The sequence below is a fragment of the Rhinatrema bivittatum genome, chromosome 3 (genome assembly GCF_901001135.1).
Source record: "Rhinatrema bivittatum chromosome 3, aRhiBiv1.1, whole genome shotgun sequence".
Classification (NCBI taxonomy): domain Eukaryota; kingdom Metazoa; phylum Chordata; class Amphibia; order Gymnophiona; family Rhinatrematidae; genus Rhinatrema; species Rhinatrema bivittatum.
The window spans coordinates 448129654-448157127 of record NC_042617.1 but is presented as its reverse complement, the minus strand read 5'-3'; the positions used below and the strand labels follow the sequence as shown (position 1 = coordinate 448157127).

At 48.8% G+C, this 27474-nt stretch overlaps 1 protein-coding gene across 2 annotated transcripts in view; it reads right to left on the bottom strand.

Annotated features, from left to right (window-relative positions):
- Positions 1-27474, bottom strand: part of RRM2 (ribonucleotide reductase regulatory subunit M2) — a 48940-nt gene that overhangs the window by 19292 nt on the left and 2174 nt on the right. For both annotated transcript variants that reach the window (XM_029595863.1, XM_029595862.1), the window contains exons 5-6: positions 22716-22832; positions 14609-14742 (exon numbers count right to left, since the gene is read on the bottom strand). In XM_029595863.1, the coding sequence (XP_029451723.1) occupies positions 14609-14742; positions 22716-22832 (251 nt within the window). The remainder of the gene's footprint in view (positions 1-14608; positions 14743-22715; positions 22833-27474) is intronic.

Here is a 27474-nt window from a genome sequence, read left to right as displayed (position 1 = left end):
CCGGCCCATCTCTCGTAGAACGACAGCAACCGCGCCCCGACGTTGGGAACGGCGTGCTGAGGCTGCGGCGGGAGAAGGGCCGACCTCCTTTCATTGTGAAGATTTGGGCGCCATGATGGCCAGGGCACCTCCTGGTCTACCATAGCGCCTCCCACGAAAGGACTGCTGATGCTGCTGCTGCCGCCACTGTGGGGTACGGGAGGAGGAAGACCTGTACGATTGCCCCGACGACCTTTGAGGGCGCGCCTTCCTGGGCCCCCGAAAACGGGACCTGGATGCAAAGGAAGACCGCGACCTGGATCTATCTTCAGGCAACCTGAAAGCCCTATTTTCCCCCAGGGAAGCCATTAAATCATCTAATTCCTTGCCAAACAGTAACTTACCCTTGAAAGGCAGCGCCCCGAGGTGAGCCTTAGAAGAGCCATCCGCCGCCCAGTTGCGGAGCCACAGGAGGCGGCGCGCCGAGACAGCCGCCACCAGGGATCTAGACGAAGTGCGCAGTAGATCGTGGAGTGCATCTGCACCATATGCTATTGCCGCTTCCAACTTATCCGCTTGTGCTGCCTCCTCCGCCGAAAGATCCGCATTGGCTTGGAGGACCTGAGCCCAGCGCAAGCTAGCTCTCAAAGCGAAATTCGTACACATGGCGGCCCGAATTCCTAGCGCTGAAACCTCAAAAATCTTCTTGAGCTGTACTTCCAGCTTCCTGTCCTGAAGATCCCGAAGGGCTGTCGCTCCCGTAACTGGAATAGTAGATCTCTTGGTTACCGCCGAAACCGCTGAATCCACCTTGGGGAACTTGAGAAGGTCCAGCGCATCCTCCGGGAGAGGGTAAAGCTTGTCCATGGCCTTGCTGACCTTCAAACCTAACTCCGGAGTGTCCCATTCCCGGAACATGATGTCCGTCGAAGAAAAATGGAACGGAAAAGCCACTGCCGGACCCGTGAGGCCCAACAGGACCGGATCCATGTTCGCTTCTTGCCGAACCACCGGAGGAGGGGGGTCTATTCCCAGTTCCTGGAGAATGGCTGGAATTAGAGGTGGCAATTCTTCCCTACGGAATAGTCGTACCACCTTGGGATCGTCGCCCTCCGCTGCCTGTGACGCCTTTCCTGCTGCAGCTGGAGCGGATCCGTCCCCTGCCACGTCATCGGTCCCTTTTTGTGGCTCTTCAGAGGCATCAGTGTCTGCCCCCGTGGAGGAATCCAGGTCCGCCTCCTGTGGGACGCCACGCGGAGGACGTTTCCCCCTGGAAGCACTCGGGGCCCCACTGTTGGACTTCTTCAGCGGCGGAGCCCTGCGGGACTCCCTCCGGCCGCGCTTGCCCTTGCTTTTCCTGCATTTCAGGACTTTGCGCAGCAAAAGCGCAAAGTCCTCTGAAAAAGAGCTGGACCCCGAATCAGCCTCCGCTGGGCTCCCCGGGGACCCCGGGTCCCCCGAGGGACCCCCCCCCGCCGGGTCCCGCTGAGGAGACGGCGCCGGAGGCAAGGCCGCAGGCCCTGCCGCTTCCCGCGCCATTTCGCGGCCCGTGGCTAAAATGGCCGCCACTCCCGCGCTGAGCGGGAACAAATCCTGGGGCTTCTCCAACGCTCCCCCCCCGCTCGGCGGTGGTCGCGCGCGCCGCACACGAGCCCCCCGAGACGCCCCGGACGACCCTTCATCGCCCGGGATGCAGGAAGCGCAAAGACCGTCGCGAGAGAGACGCGCGCGCGCCGAGCCGCAGGCTCGGCAAGCGGAGCCACGAGGCATGCCGGCGAAAAACGGCGCGAAGAGGGCCGCAACAGAAATCAAAATGAAGAAGACAAAAGTCGCGCGAACGGCCTCCCCCCTGTCAGCGGCGCCCCCCCCGAGAGCGGCGACGCAAGGAGCAGCTTCCCCCCTGTCAGCGGCGCCCCCCCCGAGAGCGGCGATACAAGGAACAGAGAGCCGGACAAAACAAAAAACAGACAAAACTTTTTTTTTTTTTTTTTTTTTTTTTTACAAAAAACAAGGCCTGTCGCTGTCCGCGGTCCTGGAGCCCTAGTCCAGCAGGGGTGAGTGAACCGGGCTCCCCGGTGTCACCCCTGACACTGCTAAATGGCAAAACTGGGTCCTCGACCCTAGCAGTGGCCTCAACCGGGGGGGGGTAGTCCCCTCAGGACCTCTCAACCCCCCTGGGAGGCAGGGCAGACGGACGTCAGTGACAATTTGGCAAAAATTCCAATTACAAAACCAAAAGCCTAACCTGGCCTAACCCAAAGGAAAGAAAAACCAACCCTGACGGAGTACCAGAATCAGGGCAGGGAGGAGCTGTGACCGGACCTGCACCATCTACTGGAGACAGAGTAAGACTGAGGGGCTGTGACTGGCACAGGGGCATATATGGCTCCGCCCACAAGTTTTAGTCTGTCTCCATCTACTGGTGCGGAGTCACAACCCAGGTGTCCTGGACTGATCCTGGTACGTACAGGGAACCAATTTTCCTTTCCCTGTATGTACCCGATCTGTCCAGACAGTGGGATGTACCAAAGCTTCCTAACTAGGGTGGGACAGAGAAAGTCCCACTCTGAGTACCTGTCTGCCAAAAGAACCAAGCACTGGCGCCACTACGTTAAGACGGTAATGAGCAAAAGTATGCAACGACTTCCAAGTGGCTGCTCTGCAAATTTCCTGTGGAAAAACCAGCTGGCTCTCCACCCACGAGGTAGCCTACGAACGCAGAGAATGGGCTTTTAGACCCTTCGGGACCTGCCGACCCTGACAAATATACGCAGACACGATGGCTTCCTTTAGTCAATGAGCTATGGTGGCTTTAGAGACCTTCTGCCCCTTATGAGGCCCACTCCAGAAGACAAAAAGATCTAAGATCCTGAAGTAATTAGTAACCTGTAAATACTGCAGAAGAGCTCTCTTAACATCCAAACGGCAGAGGTCATCCCCCGTCGCACTAGCAATATCCTCCGGAGAGAAGGCAGGGAGCTCGACAGACTGATTTACATGAAGAAAGAAACCACATTTGGTAGGAAGGAAGAACCAGATTAAGACTCCAGGACGGACAAGGCGCCCGGACCGCCGGATTCAAATGCTTGGCGCCCTTAAGAAAACGTACAACATCCGGATGGGCCGCCACCAAGTAACTGTCAAGCCTCCCTAAGAGGGAACTGAGAGCTGAAACCTGAACACGCAAGGAATTAAAATACAAGTCTTTAGAGAGACCATTCTGAAGGAAGGAGAGAACCAAGGAGACAGAGGCCCTATGCGTCGATACCCCTGCATCCGCACACATTCTCAAACACCCTCCAGACTAGCACATAAGCCAGAGATGTAGCCCCTCCGTCTTAGGCGTCATCTCTCAAAAGCCAGGCCGCTAGACAAAAGCAATCCACCCGCTTGAAAAATACAGGACCTTGTCGGAGGAGATCGTGGAGGTGACAGAGCCGAAGAGGGCAATCAGACGCAAGATTCATGAGGTCCACGGGGCCACTCCGGCGCGATGAGAATTACCAGCCCATTGTGAACCTCTATCCGTCTGAGGACCTTTCCCACCAGAGGGCAAGGTGGGAACATATAAAGGAGGACATCGCTGGGCCAGGGTAGGGCCAGCGCGTCCACTCCCCCCTGAGCAGTGTTCCTGTCTTCGGCTGAAGATCCTGGGAGCCTTTGCATTCTTTAAGGTGACCATCAAGTTCAAGTGAGGAGCCCCCCACTTGCGTATGACCAGATGCATTGCTTCTTCCGACAACTCCCAGTCTCCGGGGGTCGAGATGTTGACGACTGAGAAAGTCTGCCTGAACATTCTCCTTCCCTGCAAAGTGGGAAGCCGCCAGGCGGTCCAGGTGGCGCTCCAATCATGCGAACAGTTTGCTGGCCTCCAGAGCCACCAGGCGACTCCTGCTGCCCCCCCCTGGCGGTTGATGTAAGCTACTTTGATAGCATTGTCTGAGAGGACTCTCACCGCTTTGCGCCTGACCAAGGGGAGGAAGAACTTGAGTGCCATTCTGGTGTTCCTTGCAAATCAGGATGTGTAGGTAAGCCTCCGTGAGGTCGAGAGAGGCCAGGAGCTCCCCGGAGCAAACTGCCGCTGACCATCCTCAGGTCTCCATTTGAAAATATGAAAAACCTTGAGGGCCCGGTTGACTCTTGAGGTCCAGGATTGGACAGAAGGTGCAGTTCTTTTTGGGAATGACCAAGTATATGGAATACTGGCCAGATCCCTGTTCTTTTCTGGGAACAGGGACTATGGCTACGAGCTCCAGGAGCTTGTCAAGAATCTGACACACCGCTGGTCGCTTTCGACTGCCACATGGCGAGATTAGATGTCGGTCAGGAAGCTCCCGAGCAAATTCTAACATAACCTTTTTCGATCACATCGAGGACCCACTGATCCGTAGTGATTTTGGCCCATTCCTCGAGAAAAAGGGACAGACGTCCACCTAAGGCACGAACGGAGGAAGGGGCCGGCCGCATCTCATTGAGAGGACTTTGTGGCGGATCTGGGAGGGTTGCCATCTCTGAAAGGCAGACGCTCCCGAAAGGAATGAGACCATGCCTGCGACCTGGTGGAGGAATTCCGCTAAAAAGACCCTTGGGGTTTATTGTAGCTGCGCTGACCCCTGAAACGGGAGCGCGAAGGAAAAAAAAAAAAGATTGACTGTTTAGGACTGTCCTCAGGCAGCTTATGAATCTTGTCGTCTCCCAAGGACTTAACAGCTGTTCCAAGTCCTCCCCAAAAAGCAACTTGCCCTTAAAAGGAAGAGTGCCCAATTGTGACTTAGAGGAATTGCCGCCGCCCATGTACGCAGCCAAAGGAGACCCCTGGCGGAAACCGCGGAGACCATAGCCCTGGCCTGTACTCTGAGATTTTTATTTATTTATTTATTTAACAGTTTTATATACCGACCTTCATAGTAAATAACCATATCAGATCGGTTTACAATAAACAAGAATATAATTGGGGTCACAATTCAAGAGAACGAAAGGTAAACAATAGGTAGGAATGAGTCAAAGTTACAATCAACAGGGTAAGGGAACTTGGAAGCTTGCAGGAAGCTGGAAGGAAGACAAGGCAGGAAATAAATAAAAACAAAGTGATAACATAGTGCGTACGGGTTAAAGCTTAATGGTGCTTTAATCTGGAAGAGTCAAAGTCCATTTGTAAGAATAAACACCGTGACGGGTAAGCATGAGAACAACTAGTGCTTGTCTGGTGGGTCGGCAAAGGCTTGGTGAAAGAGCCAGGTTTTAAGTCGTTTTCTAAAAGTTAACAGGCAAGGCTCTACTCTGAGGCTTGATGGGATGCTATTCCAAATAGATGGGCCAGCTATTGAAAAAGCTCTGTCCTTTGAGATCATAAAGGGCATCAGCTCCATACACAATTGCGCCTTCAAGTCGCTCCGCTTGCTCGGCCTCAGCAGCCGGGAGGTCCTGGGTGCTGAGCAATTGTTGATCCCACCTGAGGCTAGCCTGCTACAGTCCGTTGCCCAGACTCATAAGACCAACACCTCGAAGAGCCTTTTGAGATGAAGTTCCAACTTAAGATCTTGAAGATCTTTTAAGGCCATCGCCCTCACCACCGGGATAATGGTGTGCTTGGTGACCGTGGACACCAAATTGTCAACCTTGGGGACCTTTAACGTATCTATGGCCTGATCCGGCAGGGGGATATAGTTTATCCATTGCCCTGCCCACACAGAGGCCAGACTCGGGGGATTCCCATTCCTGGAGCTGCATATGCATATGGTGAAAAGGAAAAGTATGAGGAGGAGCTCGAAAGCCAGCTAAGACTGGGTCCACGGTCCGAGAAGTAGAGGTACTGGCAGGGTTCTCTGAGGGAAGCTCAATCCCAAGTTCATCCAGAACAAAAGGAATGAGTGGATCAAGTTCTTCCCGGTTAAACAATCTTAGGACCCATGGGTCATCTCCTTCCACAGGGGGATTACCTAGCGACTGATCCGGGTCGTCATCCTGATCTGGCAGCGTAGCGGGCTGAGGAGGATCAAGTGGGTCCGGACCATTGGGCACAGTCCTAACCATGGTCGCACCCTGCGAGTCTGGAGCACTAGAGCCCTGGCCACCAAATGAGGGATTTTTGCTGGGGGGAGGGTGTTCAGGGAGGGAACCCCTATTCCTCCAAGCTGGCCAAAAAAGATCTGTGCAACAGGAGCACAAACTCCGGGGAAAACCCAGGGAGTGCTCTGCCAGGCAAAGGGGGGAAGTCAGAAACAGGAGCAGGAGAGTCCATAGGACTTAAATTAGGCAGAGAATGGGTAAAATCCGGCTCCGGCTCCCCCCCCCCCCCCCAGGACTCCCAAGTCTGAAGAGAGGCCCAGGCACAAAATGGCCACCGCTCCCACAGATTTTTTTTTTTTTTTGAAGAGGACGGCCCGGACACTAGCTTGCCTACCCGACCTCAGGTCATCAAATTTAAAAGGTGCAACGGAGGGTCCCTCCCCTCTGGGCAAGCAGACTGAGCAAAGGCCATCGCAGGAGAGCCGCAAAGCAGGCTCCCCACAGGCCAGGCAAAGCGCTGATTTCGGCATCGGGATCGTGAGAAAAAACAAAAAGACAGCTGATGTTGCCTGCACAGAAGCGAGAGAGCCAGCGAAGGCTGTAAGCTGCTTCTTTCCCTGCCGGTCGGCAAAGTGCAGTAAAGAATAACCTTTTCCACTGCAAAATTAAACTTGAACTGAATAAGTAGTTTTGCTTTTTTTTCCCAAGAATTACTTAGCAGGCTTTATTGAGCCCTGACACAGCAGAAAAATGTCAAGCTTCTCTGCAATGGGACCCAAGGCATGCATATCTCAGGGGTCACCACAGGAAAAAGGAGGGGGGGAGGAGTGACTGGACCTACAGTATCACTCCTAGGGAAGGCCACTGGGAAAAAGGAGTCTTAGGCTGAAGTAATCAAGGGGAAAAATCCCCGCTAGGGCTCCACAAGAGCTAGGAGACAAAAACCTATCTCCTGTGAGAAAAGATATACTGTTTAACTTTTTTTTTTTTGTAGAAAATACTTGCTTGGCCCAGGAAATGTTGAAGAAAAGAAGTCTTTGAAGAGAAGAAATAGAAGATTCACTAAGGAGAGGGAATCACAGGTTCATCTGACCACATCTGCTAGAACTAGAGAAATACTGAGGGGCACAGGGTGAGCACACTCCTTATATGGTATGCCCTTTCAGTTTTTTTCTCTGGCTCCATCTGCTGGATAGGAAGCTCTACCCACCGTCTGGACTGCTCCGCGTACGTACAGGGAATAAGTAATACTGACCCACTGACATATAGCCTGCCCTGACAGCCTGCCAGTATTCTCTGGAAAAGTCAAACTGTGGACAAACTGATTATACTTGAACATGAATACTGACAACCACTCATGAATCCAAACAAATGGGAACACTGAGCTTAGTTAAAAGAATCAGGATGCAATAACTGTAGGGAGCTGGTTATGAGACTTACCAGCCCAGCAAATGTTACAGAAATAATACTCTCCATCATCCAACCTAAGGGATGAACTGAAAGCAAGTAGGCAGCCCAGGGAAGGTTGTGGATTGGCTTGCCTTTCTTAGATGAAAGGAAAATCAGATAAGTAGTAATTTCTCCTTCCTCTGAACTCAGGAAGGCCAATCCACACAAGTGGGATGTACCGAAAAGGGCAGGAGGCTGACCGTGGTCCCATCAACACTGCACACGCGAAGGCCACGTCCTCCTGGGCCTGAACATCCAAGTGGTAATTCTTGGAAAAAGTGTGTAAGGACCACATTGCTGCTTGGCAAATCTTGAAAGGAGACAACTGAAGCTCCGCCCACAATACTGCATGAGCCTTAGTAGAATGTGCCTTTACCCGGCTAATAAAGGAAAATTAGTTTCTTACCTGATAATTTTCGTTCCTGTAGTACCAAGGATCAGTCCAGGACACCTGGGTTGTGACTCCGCACCAGTAGATGGAGACAGACTAAAACTTGTGGGCGGAGCATATATGCCCCTGTGCCAGTCACAGCCCCTCAGTCATACGTAATGTCAAAGTAGACAAAAGCCAAAAGGCAACCATAGCTAACCATACAACTTGGTAGGGAAAAGAAAACCAACACCCCTACAGGAACCAGACTCCCCAACCGGGAGAGCGAATGGATCAGCGTACTGAAAAACACAATAATGAGCGGACTCTCCGTTACTATAACGCAACACTGCGGGCGGGATCCTGGACTGATCCTTGGTACTACAGGAACGAAAATTATCAGGTAAGAAACTAATTTTCCTTTCCCTGTACGTACCAGGATCAGTCCAGGACACCTGGGATGTACCAGAGCTAACTTACCGAGGGTGGGAAGCAGAGAGTCCCGCTCGGAGTACCCTCTCTCCAAAACCCCCAGCTTCAGTAGCCTGAACATCCAACCGGCAATGTTTAATGAAGGTATGCAACGACTTCCAGGTATCCGCCCTGCAAAGCGTGTCGAATGAGCCCGAAGACCCACCGGCGGCGATTTTCCGCGCAGAACGTACGCAGAACCAATGGCTTCCTTGAGCCAACGGGCAATTGTCGTGCGGGACGCCGCAGCACCTTTCTTTGGACCCGAAGTTAACACAAACAGAAGATCCGTCACCCGAAACGGATTAGTAACCTCCAGATAGCGAAGCCGGGACCTCCGCACATCTAGTTTTCTCAAGTCTTTTGTTTTCGGGTCCGAAGACTCCGCAACCGAGAAAGCGGGAAGTTCAATTGACTGATTCAAATGGAACGACGACACGACCTTAGGAAGGAAGGAGGTAACCGTCCGCAAGGAGACCACCGAATCGGAGATGCGCAAGAAGGTCTCCCTACAGGACAACGCCTGTAATTCTGAAAACACGACGGGCCGATGCAATCGCCACTAGGAATACGGTCTTCAAGGTGAAATCCTTGAGCGTAGAACGTTTCAGGGGCTCAAAACGGCACTGAGCATAAGGCTGAGAGTACCCAGTTGAGGTTCCAAGACGGGCAAGGGGGCCGCAACGGAGGACGGAGGTGCTTAGCCCCCCTAAGAAAGCGGGAGATATCCGGGTGGAGAGCCAGAGAGATCCCCGGACCTTACCACGCAAACAGCCAAGCGCCGCCACTTGAACCCGAAGGGAATTACACGCTAAACCTTCGGCGAGCCCCGCCTGGAAAAAAAAGCCAGAATATCGGGAATAGAAGCGGAAGTGGGGTCTAGGCCCCACTCCATGCACCATTCCTCAAAAAACTACCCAGACCCGAACATAAGCTAGGGACGTAGACTGTTTTCTGGATCTCAGCAACGTAGCAACGACCGCATCCGAATAGCCTTTTCTCTTCAACCGATACCTCTCAAAAACCATGCTGCGAGACAAAAGTGAGCCACATCCTCCAAACAGACGGGGCCCTGACGAAGGAACCCCGGGAATCCCTGTAGACGAAGGGGTGCGGCCACTGACAGCTGGACCAGGTCCGCAAACCACGGACGGCGTGGCCACTCCGGCGCCACCATGATCACATTGGATGGATGCAATTCTATGCGCCGTAGGATCTTTCCGATCATGGGCCACGGTGGGAACACATAGAGAAGCACATCCACCGGCCAGGGAAGCACCAACGCGTCGACTCCTTCTGCTCCCCTTTCGCGACGTCGACTGTAAAATCGCGGAGCCTTCGCGTCGTGCCAGGTGGCCATCAGATCCATGTGGGGCATTCCCCAAGTCCGGCGAATGAAGAGAAACGCCTCGTCCGCCAACTCCCACTCTCCGGGATCCAAGCGGTGACGACTGAGAAAATCCGCCTGGACGTTGTCGATTCCCACTATGTGGGAAGCCACGAGATGGCTGAGATGCCGTTCTGCCCAGAGCAGCCAGAGCCGCGCCTCCTCCGCCACTAGAGGACTTCTTGTCCCTCCCTGGCGATTGATGTAAGCCACGGTGGTAGCGTTGTCCGACCATACCCGGACCGCCTGTCCGCGCACGAGGGGTAGAAAAGCTTGCAGCGCCAGACGGACCGCTCTGGTCTCCAGCCGGTTGATAGACCACCGGGTCTGCGACTCTGACCACAGACCCTGAACCGACTTCCAGCTCAGGCTGGATCGCGCCTGCCCCTCGAGAGGTAGAGGTAGATAGAAATCCTCGGAAACCGGTTTCCAGCGGGAAAGCAATGAGGACTGCAGCGGCCATAGATGAGCGAACGCCCAAGGGACTAACGCCAGCTTGGATGCCATAGACCCCAGAACCGTCAGGTAATCGCAGACTCGTGGCCGGTGTAGCAACAAAAACGTAGCACCTGAGACTGCAGTTTGCATATCCGGTCCTGCGAGAGAATCACACTGCCTCGCTACGTGTCGAACAGGGCTCCAAGATATTCCAAGGACTGAGAGGTTCGAGATAACTCTTGTTGAAGTTGACCACCCAGCCCAGGGACTGCAAGAGCTGTAACACCCTGGCCACCGCCTGCCGACACAGACTCTGAGACTTCGCCCGGCTCAGCCAATCGTCGAGGTAAGGGTGAACCAGCAGGCCTTCCCGCCGCAACTGCGCCGCCACGACCACCATCACTTTCGTGAATGTCCGAGGCGCTGTCGCCAGGCCGAACGGAAGCGCCCGGAACTGGAAGTGCCTGCCCAGAATGCCAAACCTCAGAAACCGCTGAAACGCTGGTTGAATTTCCACATGAAGGTAAGCTTCTGTGAGATCTAGGGACGCCAGGAATTCGCCGGGACGCACTGACGAGATCACTGACCGAATGGTCTCCATTTTGAAGTGAGGGACTCGAAGGCATCTGTTGACTCCTTTCAGATCCAGAATTGGGCGGAAAGTGCCGTCTCTCTTGGGGACTAAGAAGTAAATGGAGTACCGGCCCTTGCCGTACTGAGCGGCCGGAACCGGCGAGATGGCTCCCAGTCTTTCTAGTCTTTGGATGGTATCTAGCACCGCCGCCTTCTTCTTGGGATCCTTGCAGGGTGAGACCAGGAATTTGTCCGTTGGGATGCGAGCCAAATCTAACTCGTAGCCATGTTTTATCACGTCGAGGACCCATTGATCCGATGTCACGCTGGCCCATTCCTCGAGGAATAAGGATAGACGCGTCCCCACGTTTGGAACAGCGTGCCGAGGACGCGACGAGGGATGGGCCGGCCGAACCTCATTGCGAAGGCTTGGACCCCGCACCCGACGGGGCCCCTCCTTGCCGGCCAAAACGTTTGCCCCGAAAGGACTGCTGCCACTGGGTGTACCGAGAGGAAGACGGCCTAGGGTCCAGAGGATCTTTGTGGCCTAGACTTCCTGGGCCCCCTGAACCGGGCTCTGCCTGAAAAGGAAAATCTCGACCGGGTCCTATCCTCCGGCAGCTTAAACGCTCGGTTCTCCCCCAGGTAAACCATCAAATCGTCCAACTCCTTGCCGAACAGCAATGTCCCCTTAAAAGGCAAAGCCCCGAGGTGAGCCTTGGAAGAGCCATCCGCTGCCCAATTGCGCAGCCAAAGGAGACGACGTGCCGACACCGCTGCCACCATGGACCTAGCTGAGGTGCGCAAAAGATCATGGAATGCATCCGCGCCATAGGCAATGGCCGCCTCCAATCTGTCAGCTTGGGAAGCCTCCTCTGAAGAGAGACCCGCATTCGCCTGCAGGACTTGAGTCCAGCGCAGACTAGCACGCATAGCAAAATTTGTGCAACTGGCGGCACGCACCCCTAGGGCAGAAACCTCAAAAATATTTTGAGTTGAACCTCCAACGTACGGTCTTGAATATCCCGGAGGGCTGTCGCTCCCGTGACCGGGATGGTAGACCTCTTCGTGACAGCTGACACTGCCGAATCCACCTTTGGGAGTCGGAGGAGCTCTAGCGCGTCCTCCGGCAAAGGGTAAAGTTTGTCCATGGCCTTGCTGACCTTCAGACCTAACTCCGGAGTATCCCATTCCTTGAAGAGGATATCCGTGGACGAAAAAATGAAAAACGACCGCCGGCCCTGTGAACCCAATCAGAACAGGATCCATATTTGCCTCCTGGCGGACCACCACCGGAGGAGCCTCAATCCCCAGCTCCTGGAGAATGGCCGGAATGAGTGGCGACAGTTCCTCTCTGCGGAACAGACGCACCACCTTGGGGTCATCCCCATCGACGGCCTGCGCTCCTTTACCTGTACTGGGCTGCGCCGAGCCATCTGCTGCTGCCGTCCCGGCCCCAGGCAGGGGCTCCTCGGAGGCCTCTGTGTCCGCCCCGGAGGTATCTTCGGAATCCGAGTTCTGCGGCACCCCTCGGGGAAGCCGTTTGCCCCAGGCCGCTCTCTGGGTGGTCTTCGCCACCCTCCTTGCCATCTTCTTCTGCGGCGGGGACCGGTGGACCCTTGAACGCGAGGCGTCCCCCCGTCTGCGCTTGCTGCGCTTAGAACGGCGCAGCAAAAGCGCCAAATCTTCAGAAAACTTGCCCCGAATCCGTTGCGTCGCTTTCCGAATGCCCCCGGGACTGGGGCCCCTCTGAAGGGACCTCCACCGCTGCACCCCGCTGCGGGGAAAGCGTAGGAGGTAAAACCGAGGCCCCCACCGTTTCCCGCGAAGCTACCCGGCCGGTAGACAAAATGGCCGCCATTCCCGCGCTGACCAGGAACGGGTCAGGAGGCCTATCAGGGGGACCCCCCCCTTGCGACGGCGATCGCGCGACCCGGGAACGGGCCCCCCGAGGAGCCGCCGACGATCCCTCGTCTCCCGGGACGCAGGCCGAGCAAAGCCCGTCCCGGGAGAGACGCGCGCGCGCCGAGTCGCAGGCCCTGCACTGCGAGCCGCGCGGCCCTGCAAAAAACCGCGGGAAACCAAAGACGCGCCGAAAAGCACTGAGGGACGCCGAATAAACACAAAAATTCAATGCGGCGAAAATCGGCGACCTCCCCCCTGCCGAAGACGCCCCCCCTCGAGTGGAACGGAGCGCAACGCCAGGGAACGGAGAGCCGACTGAAAACAAAAGTAAAAACACTTTTTTTTTTTTTTTTTTTTTAAATAAGAAAAAACGCTGTCCCAGGTGCTGAAAAGCCCTATGTCCTGCAGGGGTGAGTGAACCGGGCTCCCCGGTGTCACCCCTGATGCTGCTACTAGTCCAGCCGGGTCCTCAACCCTAGCAGCGGCCTCAACCTGGGGAGGGTAGTCCCCTCAGGACCTCTCAACTCCCCAGGGAGGCAGGGCAACTGGGACTAGAATTAAACAAGATTAAATAAAACCCAATTTGAAGAAAAAAACCAAGTTAGGCCTAATAAAATAAACCACAAAAGCGAACCTGACTAACCACACAGAATCAGGCCCGACAGGGCTGTGACCAGACCTGCACCACCTACTGGAGACAGAGTAAGACTGAGGGGCTGTGACTGGCACAGGGGCATATATGCTCCGCCCACAAGTTTTAGTCTGTCTCCATCTACTGGTGCGGAGTCACAACCCAGGTGTCCTGGACTGATCCTGGTACGTACAGGGAACAGGACATTGGAATCCACATAGGCGGCTGTGATGACTTCTTTAACCCAACAAGCAATAGTTGCCTGCATCATCTGTTCACCCCCACCATGGAGCAGACTATCAGATACCTGAAAGATTTAGTAATCTTTAAGTACTGCATCAGATGCCGCCTGACAGATAATCATGCTCATTCCTATCCCTGTCCAGAGTGGGCATGGAAATATAGTCTGATTCAAATGAAACTCTGAAACCACTTTTAGCAAAAAGGAAGGTGTTCTAGGCTGTACTGCCCCAGGAGTTATTTGTAGAAATGTCTACAGCACGAAAGAGCTTGCAGCTCAAAGATCCATTGTGCTGAATAGATTGCTATGAGAAAAAACGGTTTTCAAAGTGAGTAGTCATAAAGAGACCAGGCAGTGGCCAAAAAGTGGGACCTGCCAAAAAAGTCAAGCCCAGATTAAGGTACCAAAGAAGCACTGGTAACCATAAGGGATGATGCAGATGCTTAACTTCAAAAACCTGGACACATCTGGATGGGAAGACAATGCTCACCTATTGACTTGCCCCCTTTAATAAGCAATAGCTGCTACCAGCACTTTAGAGCGTGTTAAAGGCCAAGCCTTTAAGTTCTTCCTGTAAATTCCAGCATCAGAGAAGTTTCAACTTTGAGAGGTTGAGAACTTTGCTCCTCACACCAGCTCTCGAACACTCTCCAGGGAGAGCAGGGGGAAACTGGCTGTTCCTCAAGTGCGGTTTATTTATGGTGAAATCACACAAAAGTGCAGTGCACAGCAAATCAAAACAACTTAGGCAGCTCACCTTGGCTTCAGATATCTCACAATTAAAGGAAAGTACAAAGCAAAAAAATAATCACTTGGAGACACAGCTTACCTTAACTTCAGGCAAGTTCCCAACTTAAAGCTAACAGGTTTTAACAGTCACTTTCAACCTTAAACATAGCAGTCTCCTTATACTATGGGACTCTTCCTTGGGGCCGGTCTACCCCTTCTAGGCCCTGAGGTCTTATACTCTGGTGAAGGGCTCCTCCCTTCACCCAAGATTCCCTGCAGGTCTCAACCTAAAGGAGCACTTGGCAAGACAGCTGTGCCCGGTTCTTTAAGGTAGTCTGAGGGAGTTTTGTGTACCCTCCCTGAGAGTTTTAATAAAAGTTGTTGAAAACAAAAATTGCAGTTCAAAAGGTGTGTGAAGGCAGTTACCTCTCTTTTGGATCTTTAATGTAGGTATCGATGAGAAGACTGTACATTTCTGAGTGAATATTTTCCATTGCAATTTGGAAGCCATAGAAACAGCGAGCTTCTGTTACTTGCACTTCCTTGCTAAACCGCTCCACCTAGAGAATGCACACACATGATGCTGATCACTAACAATAGAGACTATACTAACCTAATAAGTCCCAACTCTATAGAAACAGCACTCCTTCAAACTTCGTTTAAATCTTGCATCTTATAAGCAGAATCATCTCACTTCTTTAAATATTCAACACCATAAAAAAATAAGCAATTCTGAACTACAGCTTAGAGCTTTAGTATACTCTAGTTTCAAATCAAAATGTGCTATTTATGTACTGAAAAATTCAATGTGCCATCAGTAGTTAAACACTGATTACAGAGCTAGATAACATACATGTTACATCTCAGACTCCCTGTAAAGTTTCATGTTTGTACCCGAGACATTTGACTAAACAAATTTAAGTTAAAAACTCTGGTGTCTGAAAGATGGAGAAATTTGTTCTAGGAATGAGAGTTTGCTTACCATAAACTGTTTTCTGTAGATAGCAGGATGACTTAGCCATGATCTCCAGGTGATATTATCTGGTAGCACTGAACAGGGATGTTGCTCCAAGCTATTAGAGCTTTGAGCTGAGCATGTGTAGGAGTTCACATGGGCATTGCCCCAGAGTCTCCTCAGTGTGTTCTATTCTACTAGCTTTGGAAACAGTCTGCTACACAGAGAGAAGGGCAGGCATCTTATAGCTAATTCATCCTAACTATGGAAAACACCATTTACAGTAAGCAAACTTGCTTTTTTCTGTCAATAAGCAGGGCTGAATTAGCCATGAATTGAGGGGAGTCCCAAGCTGAGGGTTGCAGCACAAATATAGCAACCCAGACTTGTCTATGGAGAGGAGACTATTTAGAAACCAAATGACAAGGCTATTCGCACTATCCGCAGGACACCAAGGAATCTATTCTAGACAATAGTGGGAATAAACGTATGAAAGGACCAGCTCACTCCTTTACATATGTCCTCTATGGGTAGTTCTATGTGTGTGCGAGCTACGGTTTCCTCCATCACGTTTGGTGGGCTTTGTCTGGACTGGCAAGATCAATTGTATATGCCCTGTATGCAACTGGTTATCCAATTTGACAGCGTCCTTTTCGCAATAGGTGCACCCAAATCTGGATTTGTTGATTAGATGAATAGTTCTGGACAACTGCCACAGAGGAAAAGTATCTTGTTTGCAGTATTCTAGAGCCCTTTTGTAATCTAATGTATGTAACAACCACTTTCCTTCATGTGTATGACGCTTTGGCTAGAAAGTTGGAAGAGTTATCAACTGGTTCAAGTGAAAAGCAGAGGCCAATTTTGGTAGAATTTTCAGGTGTGTGAATACCTTATTGTGAAAGAATTGCAAATAAGGTAGGTAATGAACCAGAGCCTGAAGTTTGCTTACTCTGCACGTTGAAGTGACTGCTATTAGAAAGAGAACCTTCCATGTTAAGTATTTTTATAGATGCAGATTCAAGAGGTTTGAAGAGGACTCATCTCAATGCTGAAATCCCATGGCACCAGTGGTTTTCTAACCTGTGGGCATAGGTATAGAAGCCCTTTCATGAATTTGCAGACCAGGAGATGCACAGAAATAGGTGCTCCATTGTCTGGTGAGCGATAAGCTACAATGGTGCTGACTAATGTTACCAACCCAAATTGAGAGGGGTGATGAAGATATGACAGTAAATGTCAAAAGTTCAGATTTAAGTTGTTTTAAGCACACCAATGTGAGTAAACTTTCCATTTGAAAGAGCAATTGCCTCGTGGATGGCTTCTGGGAGGAGAGGAAAGTTTGTTGAATTGGGTCCGGGAGAAACTAGTGTGCTAGGACTGAGCGCTCAACATCCAAGCTGTAAGGTGGAGTTTTGGAAGCGTCTGTATGTTCTACTGCACCTTATTGTTTAATCCACATCACCCACAGAATTATGAGCACAAATTTCTAAGAAAACCTATTTCACGGAGGAAAAGACTTCAGATGCCAGATAATCAATCTGGTAAAGGGCAAAATTAGTAGTCTAAAACACCTAATGTATTCATTGTTTTATAGATGGACATTCTCTTGAATTTTATCTATTTCTAAAAAGTTTTTGGTTTTTTTTTGTTTTACATTTTTGAAAAAAAGACCACCACCACCGTGGCTCATACTTGTTCCCATGCACTCTTTGAATATTTCACAAAGTCCATTATTCTCCTCTCATATGCACTTGATTGTTGCCCAAAGAGACTCTTCATGGGCTTGATATTCTGTTAGCATCTGTTCTTGCTATAAGAAGAGAAGAGTGCATGGGAACAAGTATGAGCCATGCATTGTTTTCAAAAATGTAAAAAAAAAAAAAATTTTTAGAAGCAGATTAAATAAAAGAAAGTTTCTATAAAATAATGAATAAATTAGGAGGTTTTTTAGACTAATGATTTTGCCCTTTACCAGATTGACTTTGTCAATCTGGCACCTGAAGTCTTTTCCTCCATGCAATAAAAGGTTTTGTTTTTTTAGAGATGTGTGTTCATTATAATTCTCTGGGTGATGTGGATTAAACAATAAGGACTGGATTTTAAAAAAGGTTACGCGCGCCGGGCCTATTTTAAAAGGCCCAGCGCGCGTGTCCCAGGGCATCTGAGTGGCCGGGGCTAGAGACCATTTGTTGCTGTGCACTACTTGCGCCTGCCTCCAGGGAATGGGGGGAAGGCCGCGGGCATCAGCATGCCCAAGTTGCACAATTGTGCAGCCCCTTGCACGCGCAGACCCCCGATTTTGTAACATGCGCGCACTATAAAATTGTGCGTCCATGTGTGCGCGCCGGATAGCACGTGCAGCTTTATAAAATCTACCCCTAAGGGGCGGCAGAATTTGGCAGTAGTATAACATGCATTAATTGCCTTGGTATTTTGAGGAAGCGTCTGGTATACCAACTTGCCATCCTCTTGTGTCAAAGCAACAGAATTGTCTCCCAATCTCATGGGAGGTTTGATGGAAAATTGTACTAGAGGCATACCACGGTTTGAGTCATGCTGGTGTGATAAAAATAGTCTCGGCCCAGTCTTGTATGAATTACTGAATTGTCTTCAGTATGAGTAGTATTGAAAAGAAAGCATACACAAGGTCTGTGTCCCAGGGTATTCAAACATGTCTGGAGCTTCTTGCAGATCGCTGGATCAAATGGAACAGAATCAGTTTAGCTTTCTGTTTTGTTCCATTGCAAAGAGATCCATGGGTATTCCCATAGCTGGAAGATATGGTCTGTTGTGAACTGAATCAGTGACCATTCATGCTGGCAATATCCCGAGCTTGTCTGCCATGGTGTTGGCTATGCCAGGTAAAAATACCACTTATGTATTTGTTCAGGACTGCCCAGTGCCATATATGTAGGGCTTCTTTACAGTGAGCACATGATCTGGCACCTCCTTGTTTGTTGATATAAAACATTGCAACCCGATTGCCTGTTTGGATCATGATGCATTTTCCTTAGAGATTATGCCAGAAAGCACATAATGCATCACTCTGTGCTCTAATAAGTTGATCTGCAGTTGACTTTCTTGAGCAGACCAGGCCCCCGTGTGTTTTAAACTGTCCAGTGTGGGCTTCCCAAAAGATGGAGGCGTCCATTAGCAGCAATACTTGTAGAACTGGTTGGAGGGAGTTCTCACCTTGCAACACCTCCAGCTATAACCACTAGAGTATTTGTTCCATTTCTATAGTTATGATTACTCTGGTGTGAAGGGGATATAGGAGCTGCTCCCATTGGGAGCTCAGTCTCTCTAAGTTAATGCATATGTAAGCATCTTAACAGAACCATGTGAATAGCTGCTGCCAGGTGTCTTTAGACAAAGTGGAGAGCCATTGTCCAAGCTCTTGTTAGTAATGACTTTGCAATCCTGGAGAGCATCTTGACTCTGTCAAGAGGAAGGAATGCTCTTGTTTTAGTGGTATCTATTAGCAACCTAGTGCATGGTGTGGGTTCCAGAACAAATATTTCTAAGTTGATGAGAAAACCCAGTGATCGAACGACCATACATCACCCTTCAGGCATGTGATTAAGGGGTATCCCTTGGGGGAGGGGGGGGCCTCTACCAGGAGCCAGTTGTCCAGGTATGAGAAAAGTCAAAACTCCTTAACTTAAGATGAGCTGTTTTGGTGCTTACAAGAACCACAACAGTGCGACTTACCATTGATAGGCATTTTGTAAAGACTGTGTGGGTAGACAAGAGCCTAAAACAGAAGAACCTTGTATTGATTATGATTGCAATACCTCTGCTTCAGGGTAGGCAAAGAACAGTGTATAGGTATGTGTGCATAAGCATCTTTGAGATCTAGAGAGTACATCCAGGTCATTGAGGTGGATGAATAGCAGGACTGGGCACAAGGAAGTTATCTTTAATTTCTCTGGACTAATGTGAGAGAGATTCCAAATATTCAAGATGGGTCGAACACCTCCTGTTTTCTTCAGTATCAAGAAATGTTAGGAGTAGAATCATAGTTGTGAAGGAGACTGATATGTGTGGAACTGCATGCTGCAGAAGTTGTTGCACCTCTTGCTTCAGGAGTGAGACATGAGATGGGTCGGTGAGTGGTAACAGCATTATGTGGGATTACGGCAAATTCAGAAAATTGAGAAAGTGCAACAAGGGTACCATCTTCCACACCCACTGATCTGTGGTTATTCAATTCCAGATTGTCCGGTACAATTGGATCCAACCCCCTACTAAAGAGGCTGACCCTCGTTTGAGTTGTCAAGAACTCTGTGCTGTTTTCGCTGGCTGCTGACATTGCTCAAGAGGTCGTGTGCACACTTGGGTTGCTTGAGGCCGAGGTTGACTGGCTTAAAAAGGTGGTAGTCTCTACTGGTGGTAGGAGCTATACAGATTCCTTGGATAAGGCAGCCTCTGTTATGAAGTATTGACTGCTTGTAGCATGAGGCTCTGCAGATGTAGACAAAGACTGAACTGTTACATTCTGCTCCTTTATTTAAGAAACTGTTTCCCTTATCTTTTTCCCTCAAGTTTGTCACCCAGACATAGGTGGTCCACTAACTTTTTGTGGACATGTGATGCTGCGGGTCCTGAGCAATGCTATCTAGCATGTTTCTATGGAGGCAGATGTGCACGCAGTTGTATCGAAAGACTCAAGATGGAGTGTAGGTGGTGTCTGATGGCTTCTTCTAGGTCATATAGATGGTTGGAGTTATTTGTTCCCCAGAGTCTAACCAAATAAACAGCTTGAGGTTTTTGACACACTCCTAAAACTGTACTGTACCATACAAAATTGATGAGTAATTCTTGCTGTCCGCATGGTGCCGTAAAAAAAAAACAAAAAAAAAAAAAAACCCACCACACCTTTCCCCCCAAATTATCCAGAATCCAGTGGACTTTACCCAGCGTGTTGGAATGGAGCTGGCTTTACTTTGCCTTTTTAGCTGCAGATCTGGACTTTTATCTTAGTTTTATTGGTATCTAATTTCTCTTCCACCCTTTTACTCCTTTTGGTCTGATATTCTATCAATTGTGTTCATTACATATTTATCGTGTAATTTTATTCCCTCACATGTTGTATCCCAATTTGCACTGGGATAAGTTCCTGTATCCCAGTTATTTATATTCCCTGTTCCTTGTAACGCTATCATGCGACCTTCAGTTTCATTGTAAACCGGTGTGATTTGTATTTTATACATGAATGTCAGTATAAAAAAGAAAAATAAATAAATAGCACCACTCCATATCCGTGATTTTTTCATTTGAAGTTTCAGATCCAGTTTCCAGGCTACAGTGTATCCTGAATAAGGAGTCTCCCACATCTTCATGAGCAGTGTCCATCACTGCATCAGTAGGCAATGCCGATGGCTCTTCTCGGATGTCCAGTAGAGTATGCTCATGATTTATGTTCGAAGATCCGGGTGCTTCCAAACCTCTACCTCAAAAGCATTGCTCCCATCTTCTTCACGAACCGTGAGGTCTTCCAGTGGAGACGTGTTGTCAAGCTGTCCTGGAGGTGGGTCCAAAGGGACAACAGTCGAGCTGCCTGGGGACTCTTCTGGGGAATGACGACTGGACCAGGAGGAATGTGGTGAGCCTCTAGGGCTGAGCATCTGAGAGGTCCAATGGTAAAGGAGGCTGCTCACTAGATGCTTATTTTCTTTGATCTGACGAGAAAGGAAAATGTGGAGCACAGACGTTACCCTTGGTGGGAAGGATTGGATGATCAGGGAAGCTGGTAAGAATAATTAGTGTTCCTCATGGACAGCAAAAAGATGAAGAAATTCCATCGCCTATTCAGTTCTCTGACCAGGTATTAGTGGAGAACATCTTCTGAAACAATAGGTTCATGCTCCAGCATTGGTGGTTGGTAAGGCAGCAGTGGAAGAATAGAATAGATAGGTTCTGGAGCCTAAAGGTGCATGCCTTGGATAAGGAGATGTGGCACCAGAAGAGCCCTTGTTATAGGAGGAAGGTGTCTGGTTTCTGTTAAGGAAGAAGCAGAAGCTGCATATTTTTGAGTTGGCAATCCCCTCTGCAATATTTCTTGAGCATGTCATTCATACAGGTGAACTGATAGCACTGGTGAAAGTACAGAAAAGTGTGACCAAAATGATAAAAGAGATGGAACGGCTCCCCCATCTGCTGGACGGGGGACATAACCCACCGTCTGGACTGATCCTGGTACGTACAGGGAACTGACGTTATGGCTACTAGAAAGAACACCTTCCAAGTGAGATGTCAAAGCTCGCAGGAATGTAATGGTTCGAAAAGATGTTTCATGAGTCGTGCCAGGACAACATTATGATCCCATGCTGGAACTGGAGGACACAGTGGAGGCTTAAGATATAGCAAGCCTCTCGTGAATCAAGCTACGAGTGGTTGTGTGGAAACTGAGGTACTCCCTATGCCCTTGTGGTAAGAGGCTATTGCACTAATGTGGACGTGTATGGAGGAGGTTTGTAGGCCAGACTCAGATTCCAAAGGTAGTCTAGGAACCTTGTTATGGGACAGGAAAAGGGATCTATTTCTTGTGTTATGCACCACGAAGAGAATCTCTTCCATTTTGAACTGTAAGATCTCCTAGTAAAAGGCTTTCATGAAGCTACGATGACTTGGTACACATTGTCAGAAAGGTTCAAAGATTGGAGAATCAACCTTTCAACATCCAAGCTGTAAGGGACAGTGAGTGGAGGTTGGGATGATGCAAGAGACCATTCTGTGTTAGAGTTGGATTTGTGCCCAGGCGAATTGGTTCTTGGACTGACAGGTCGCCCAGGATGGAGAACCAAATCTGCCGCAGCCAGTGAGGGGCTATGAGAATCATAGTGCCCTTGTGACGTAATTTTACGAGAGTCTTGCTGATGAGTGGAAGTGGAGATTAGATGTAGAGGAGACCCGTTGCCCACGAGTGGGCGAACGTAAGCTGTGGAGGTGTAGTGCTGCTGCGCTGCAGAGAGTAGAACTTCACAAAGGTTGCGGTGGCCCCACTGTTTAAATATTTTGTATCCTACAGTGGGATCCAGGGATCATTCATGGGAATGAAAGGCCCAGCTGAAGTTGTCCGCTATTACATTGTCCACATCCGCTAGATAAGTTGCTCTCAATAGCATGGAGTGGGAGAGAGCCCAGGCCCAGATTTGTGCTGCCTCCTAGCACAATAGGTAAGAGCCTGTGCCCCCTTGTTTGTTTAGATACCACATTGCTACCCGATTGTCTGTTTGGATCAGGATTACTTTCTTGGAAAGGCAATCTCGAAACTCGAAGACGGCATATCAAATTGCTCGGAGTTCCAGAAAGTTTATTTGGTGCTTTGCTTCCGCCTTGGTCCAGGTTCCCTGGGTTTAGAGGTTAACATGGGCTCTAGTCGCATTGCAGGAATACTGCCAGATATACACCCCCCAAGTTTGCAACAAGCCCAGATCAGCAACAAAGTAAAGTATATTCATTTAAAGCATTGTGTTATAGGGAATATAACACTCTGAAATAAGACCTTTGCAGAGTAGTACCTGGTTGCTAGTTTATTTACAAGCATTAAAGAGAACATATTTCAAACCATCTTACCAGGTTCTCATTTACAATGCCATCACTTGCTGCAAAAAATGCCAGTACATGAGAAATGAAGTATCTCTCCTCAGGCTTCAGAACCTCCCAGTGCTGAAGGTCTTTAGAAAGATCCACCTAAAAAAATTTTTGAAAAACAAAAAAAAAGTTAAGTATGTTCTAGAGTTCTACCACATTTTGCTCCCATGTGCATCACAAGGTGGTTGCATATAAATTTGCATAATACCATTACTTTAAGTATAAACTGCTATACAAAAAGACTATCAATTTAACTATTCCTGAATCAAAGCACTTACAGTTAAGCATGGGGAGGTTAAGTTACTTCCACAAGGTCACGAGTAGTGAATAGGGAACTGTGCCAGTCTTCAGGTTCACAGTTGGATTCTAACCACTATGTTACACTGCCAGGTATTTATTTATTATTTTTATATACCGACATTTGATCTCGATTGAGATATCACACCAGTTTACATTCAGGTACTGTAGGTATTTCCCTATCCCCAGAGGGCTTACAATCTAAGTTTTGTACCTGAGGCAATAGAGGGTAAAGTGACTTGCCCAAGGTCACAAGGAGCGACAGCAGGTTAATAAGAACATAAGAAACTGCCATGCTGGGTCAGACCAAGGGTCCAAACCCAGCATTCCGCTTCCAATAGAGGTCAAACCAGGCCACAAGAACCTGGCAAGTACCCAAACACTAAGAAGATCCCATGCTACTGATCAATTAATAGCAGTGGGTATTCCCCAAGTAAACTTGATTAATAGCAGTTAATGGACTTCTCCTCCAAGAACTTATCCAAACCTTTTTTAAACCCATCTGCACTAACCACATCCTCTGGCAACAAATTAATTGTGTGTTGAGTGAAAAAAGAATTTTCTCCAATAAGCCTTAAATGCACTATATGCTAACTTTATGGAATACCCCCTAGTCCTATTAACTGAAAATGTAAATAACCGATTTACATCTACTCGCTCAAGACATCTCATGATTTTAAAGACCTCTATCATATCCCCCCTCAGCAGTCTCTTCTCCAAGCTGAAGAACCCTAACCTCTTCAGCCATTCCTCATAGGGAAACTGTTCCATTCCCTTTATCATTTTGGTTGCCCTTCTCTGTACCTTCATCGCAACTATATCTTTAAGATGCAGCGACCAGAACTGTACATCAGGTGCGGTCTCACCATGGAGCAATACAGAGGCATTATGACATTTTCCATTTTGATAACCATTCCTTTCTTAAGAATTCCTAACATTGTTGTGCTTTTTTTGACTGCTGCAGCACACTGAGCAAATGATTTCAAAGCATTATCCACTATGATGCCTAGGATCTTTTTCCTGGGTGGTAGCTCCTAATATGGAACCTAACATCGTGTAACTACAGCAAGGGTTATTTTTCCCCGATATGCAACACCTTGCACTTGTCCACATTAAATTTCATCTGCCATTTGGATGCCCAATCTTCCAGTCTCGCAAGAACCTCCTGTAATGTACCACAATTCACTTGTGATTTAACTAATCTGAATAATTTTGTAACATCTTCAAATTTGATAACCTCTCGTATTCCTTTCCAGATCATTTATAAATATATTGAAAAGCACAAGTCCAAGTACAGATTCCTGAGGTACTCCCTTTTCCACTGCTAGGAGCAGGTCCACTGTCTGAATTGGAGGCACTCATGGATTCCTCAGGAGGGACCTCTATACCCACCTCGTCCAGAACAAAAGGAATGAGCAGGTCAAGTTCTTCCGTTGAAGTAATCGCAAAACCCGCGGGTTGTCCCCCTCGATGGGCGGATTCGGGAGTAGCAAATCTGCATCCTGATCTGGTCTGGCAGCGGAGAGGGTTGAGGCAGGTCAGGAGGGATCTGGTACGCCCGGTACAGTCCTGACTGTGACGGACCCGTGAATCCGGGGCTTGAGGGGTCTGCCCAGCGGACACGCGAGGGATCTTTGCCAAGGGGAGGGGGGGTGGATTGTTCTGCTCTTCCAGGCTGGCTAGAAGATTTGTGCAGCAAGAGAACAAACTCAGGGGGAAAAAACAGTGATGGTTTTCATGGGTAGGGGGTTGGGGGGGAAGACCTGGAGGGAAGGGTCAAGGACTGTCCCCGGAGAGTCCACAGGGCTTAGATCCAGGGCAGAATCGCAAAAAATGTTCTTTTCCCCCCTCCAGCCCCAAATCTGCTGCAAGATCTGAAGATAAAATGGCCGCGAACCAGGCTTCCTGCAGGCTAGGCAGACAGTTGAGAAAGGCATGAGCAAACAAGCTACCATGGAGAAAAAAAAAATCAGCTAAGCCGGGCTGAGAGTGCGAGCGGGAGCAGGCGAATCAGCCCTGCTACGCTCCTCTTCCCACTGCACTTCGAAAATCAATTGCGGGAACCTGCAAAAGTACTTTTCAATATTTACTTCTTAATCTCAGACCAGAGGCATGGATTCATCTCTGCAGTGGGACCAGAGGCATGAGTCTTCGCAGGGGTCACCCAAGCACAAGGGGGAGTGACTGGACCACCAGTATCACCCCCAGTCAGGCAGAAGGCACCAGGAATAAAAGAGTTCTAAGGCAGAACAAATCAAGGGGAAACCCCCCCCCCCTCCCAGGACCCTGTAAAAATTGTGAAACAGAACTGTCTCACTTAAGGACAAAACCTTGTTTCCTCTTTTTTTTTTTTTGTATAGTAATTTATGTAACCAATACTTGCTTGATTCTGAAGAAAAAAGAACCCAAAAGGTAGGAAGAAATTCCCAGAGAGAAAAAAAAACAGCTAGAGAGAGGGAACCGCAGGTTCAACTGCCTTCATCTGCTGGACAGGAGGCTCAACCCACTATCTGGACTGATCCGGGTACATACAGGGAACTTCCTTTATCCTGTTCCTTCGGCAGTACCAGCACAATCGTCACATATTTCAAACCGCCTCTTGCTTGGCGCAGGACATGCTGTGGGACAGCATGAAGACCTCTGACTGGTTGAGAAAATTCTAAGGCGTAGCAGTCTTATTGCCTCCAGGACCCATTGATCTGACATGATCCTGGTCCCCTCGTAAAACAGGATTAATCTCCTTCCAATAGATTCCAAGAAGAGTGGACCAGCCTGACTTCATTAGATATTAAGTGACAGTCTCAGTGTGGGGTATTTAAAAACAGCCTCTTTGTAAACCAAAATGTGGTCTAGTCCCCAACCGCTCCCACTACTCACCCAGCCCATATTCTTTGTTCTCTTATATAGATTTTGTTTGTGGCCTGGTAACCAAAGGTCTTGCAGCTTTGCCCAATTAAAGTGTACTTGCCCTCAGTTAAGATTTAAAATGTGGGTTTATCTATTTAGAATTACAGAGAACTGTATTAATACAATTAAGCGTTAGTCTAGGTGTCAATTTGACTACTCTAGTCTGATAACCCAAACTTCATTAAGGACACAGCCATATCATCCTTCCCCACTGGCCTTTTCTTATATGAACTCTTAAGCCTCCTTCCTTGTAGTTTAACTTAAAAATTACCCCTTCTTCATTTATTCCTATCTAAAATAGAGTTTTATTCCCTCATCATGCTTCCCTAATTCATGGCCTCTTATTTGGTTTCTCATCTGTCTTGTCCCATTGTCTTAACTAGATTATAAACTTCATGGAGCAAGGACCATCTTACATCTGGTATGCACTATACTAGGGCATTCTGACCTTTTAGCCAGTGTAATCCCATTATAGCACTTGAAAAGTAGCATGATCCCAGAGGATAGCCAAAACAAATTAGCAGGGTGTAGTTCACTTCCAACAATCACTCACCTTCCTTGCACTCCAGCTTATCCCTTTCTCAAGGTCCATCCTCTCATCTCCCATCCTCCATTCTTCTCATTTCCAAAGTCCAACCCCTCTCACAACCTTCAGCTCTTTTGCATCCCCTAGCTGACCCTCTCACCCCTTCCCTCTTACTCTCCACCTTATCCAACCCCCTCCCCTCCCTCAAGCCCTCTCTTTAAATAGTCCCTCCTTCAAATACTTCCATGACCAGGATTAGAGGCAATATTTTTCTTTGGGCAATAAATACCGCACATCCCCCACTTACTGCTGATCTACCTAGAAATGGTTACCTTTTGCCTAAGTAATGTTACTTCCCCAAACACCATTTCTTGCAACTACACTTACAATAAAACATGGATTATTCATAAAGGAATCATTTTTACCCAAAACCCCCATCACTCAACACCTACTGAAATGCAATTGTACGATTATTTCCCTTTCCATAACTGTTAGTCCACTCTGTCTCACATGTGTATTAACTTTATCCGAAAGTTAATACACATGTGAGACAGAGTGGACTAACAGTTATGGAAAGGGAAATAATCGTACAATTGCATTTCAGTAGGGGTTGAGTGAAGAGAGTAGGCTGATGGCAGGGGCAATGTTTTTCTCTTAGGTAAGCTCAGGCGTGGGTGAGAAAAGAAGGGCAGTGGCAATCTCCACTGGCCCATGCATATTCAGCCCTCCCCTCACCTTTTGGCTGGCCTCAAGCCCAACTATTATTTGTAATTAGTAGCAGCATTACTAATGAAAGTCAATACAGGGCCTGTGGGCTAATGCAAGCTTGAAAACTTTACAGTGGATTTTATTCCTTCTTGTATCGGGCTTCCTGCTATCACAAGGGTATGCAAGAGCAGTGCCACTGGATAGCTTATGAGTGCATCCTGCCTCACATGCCCCAAACACTGGATTTCCACTATTAATGCTGCTGATGCTAGCACCTAGAGAATGCTGCTATGTGAGGTGATC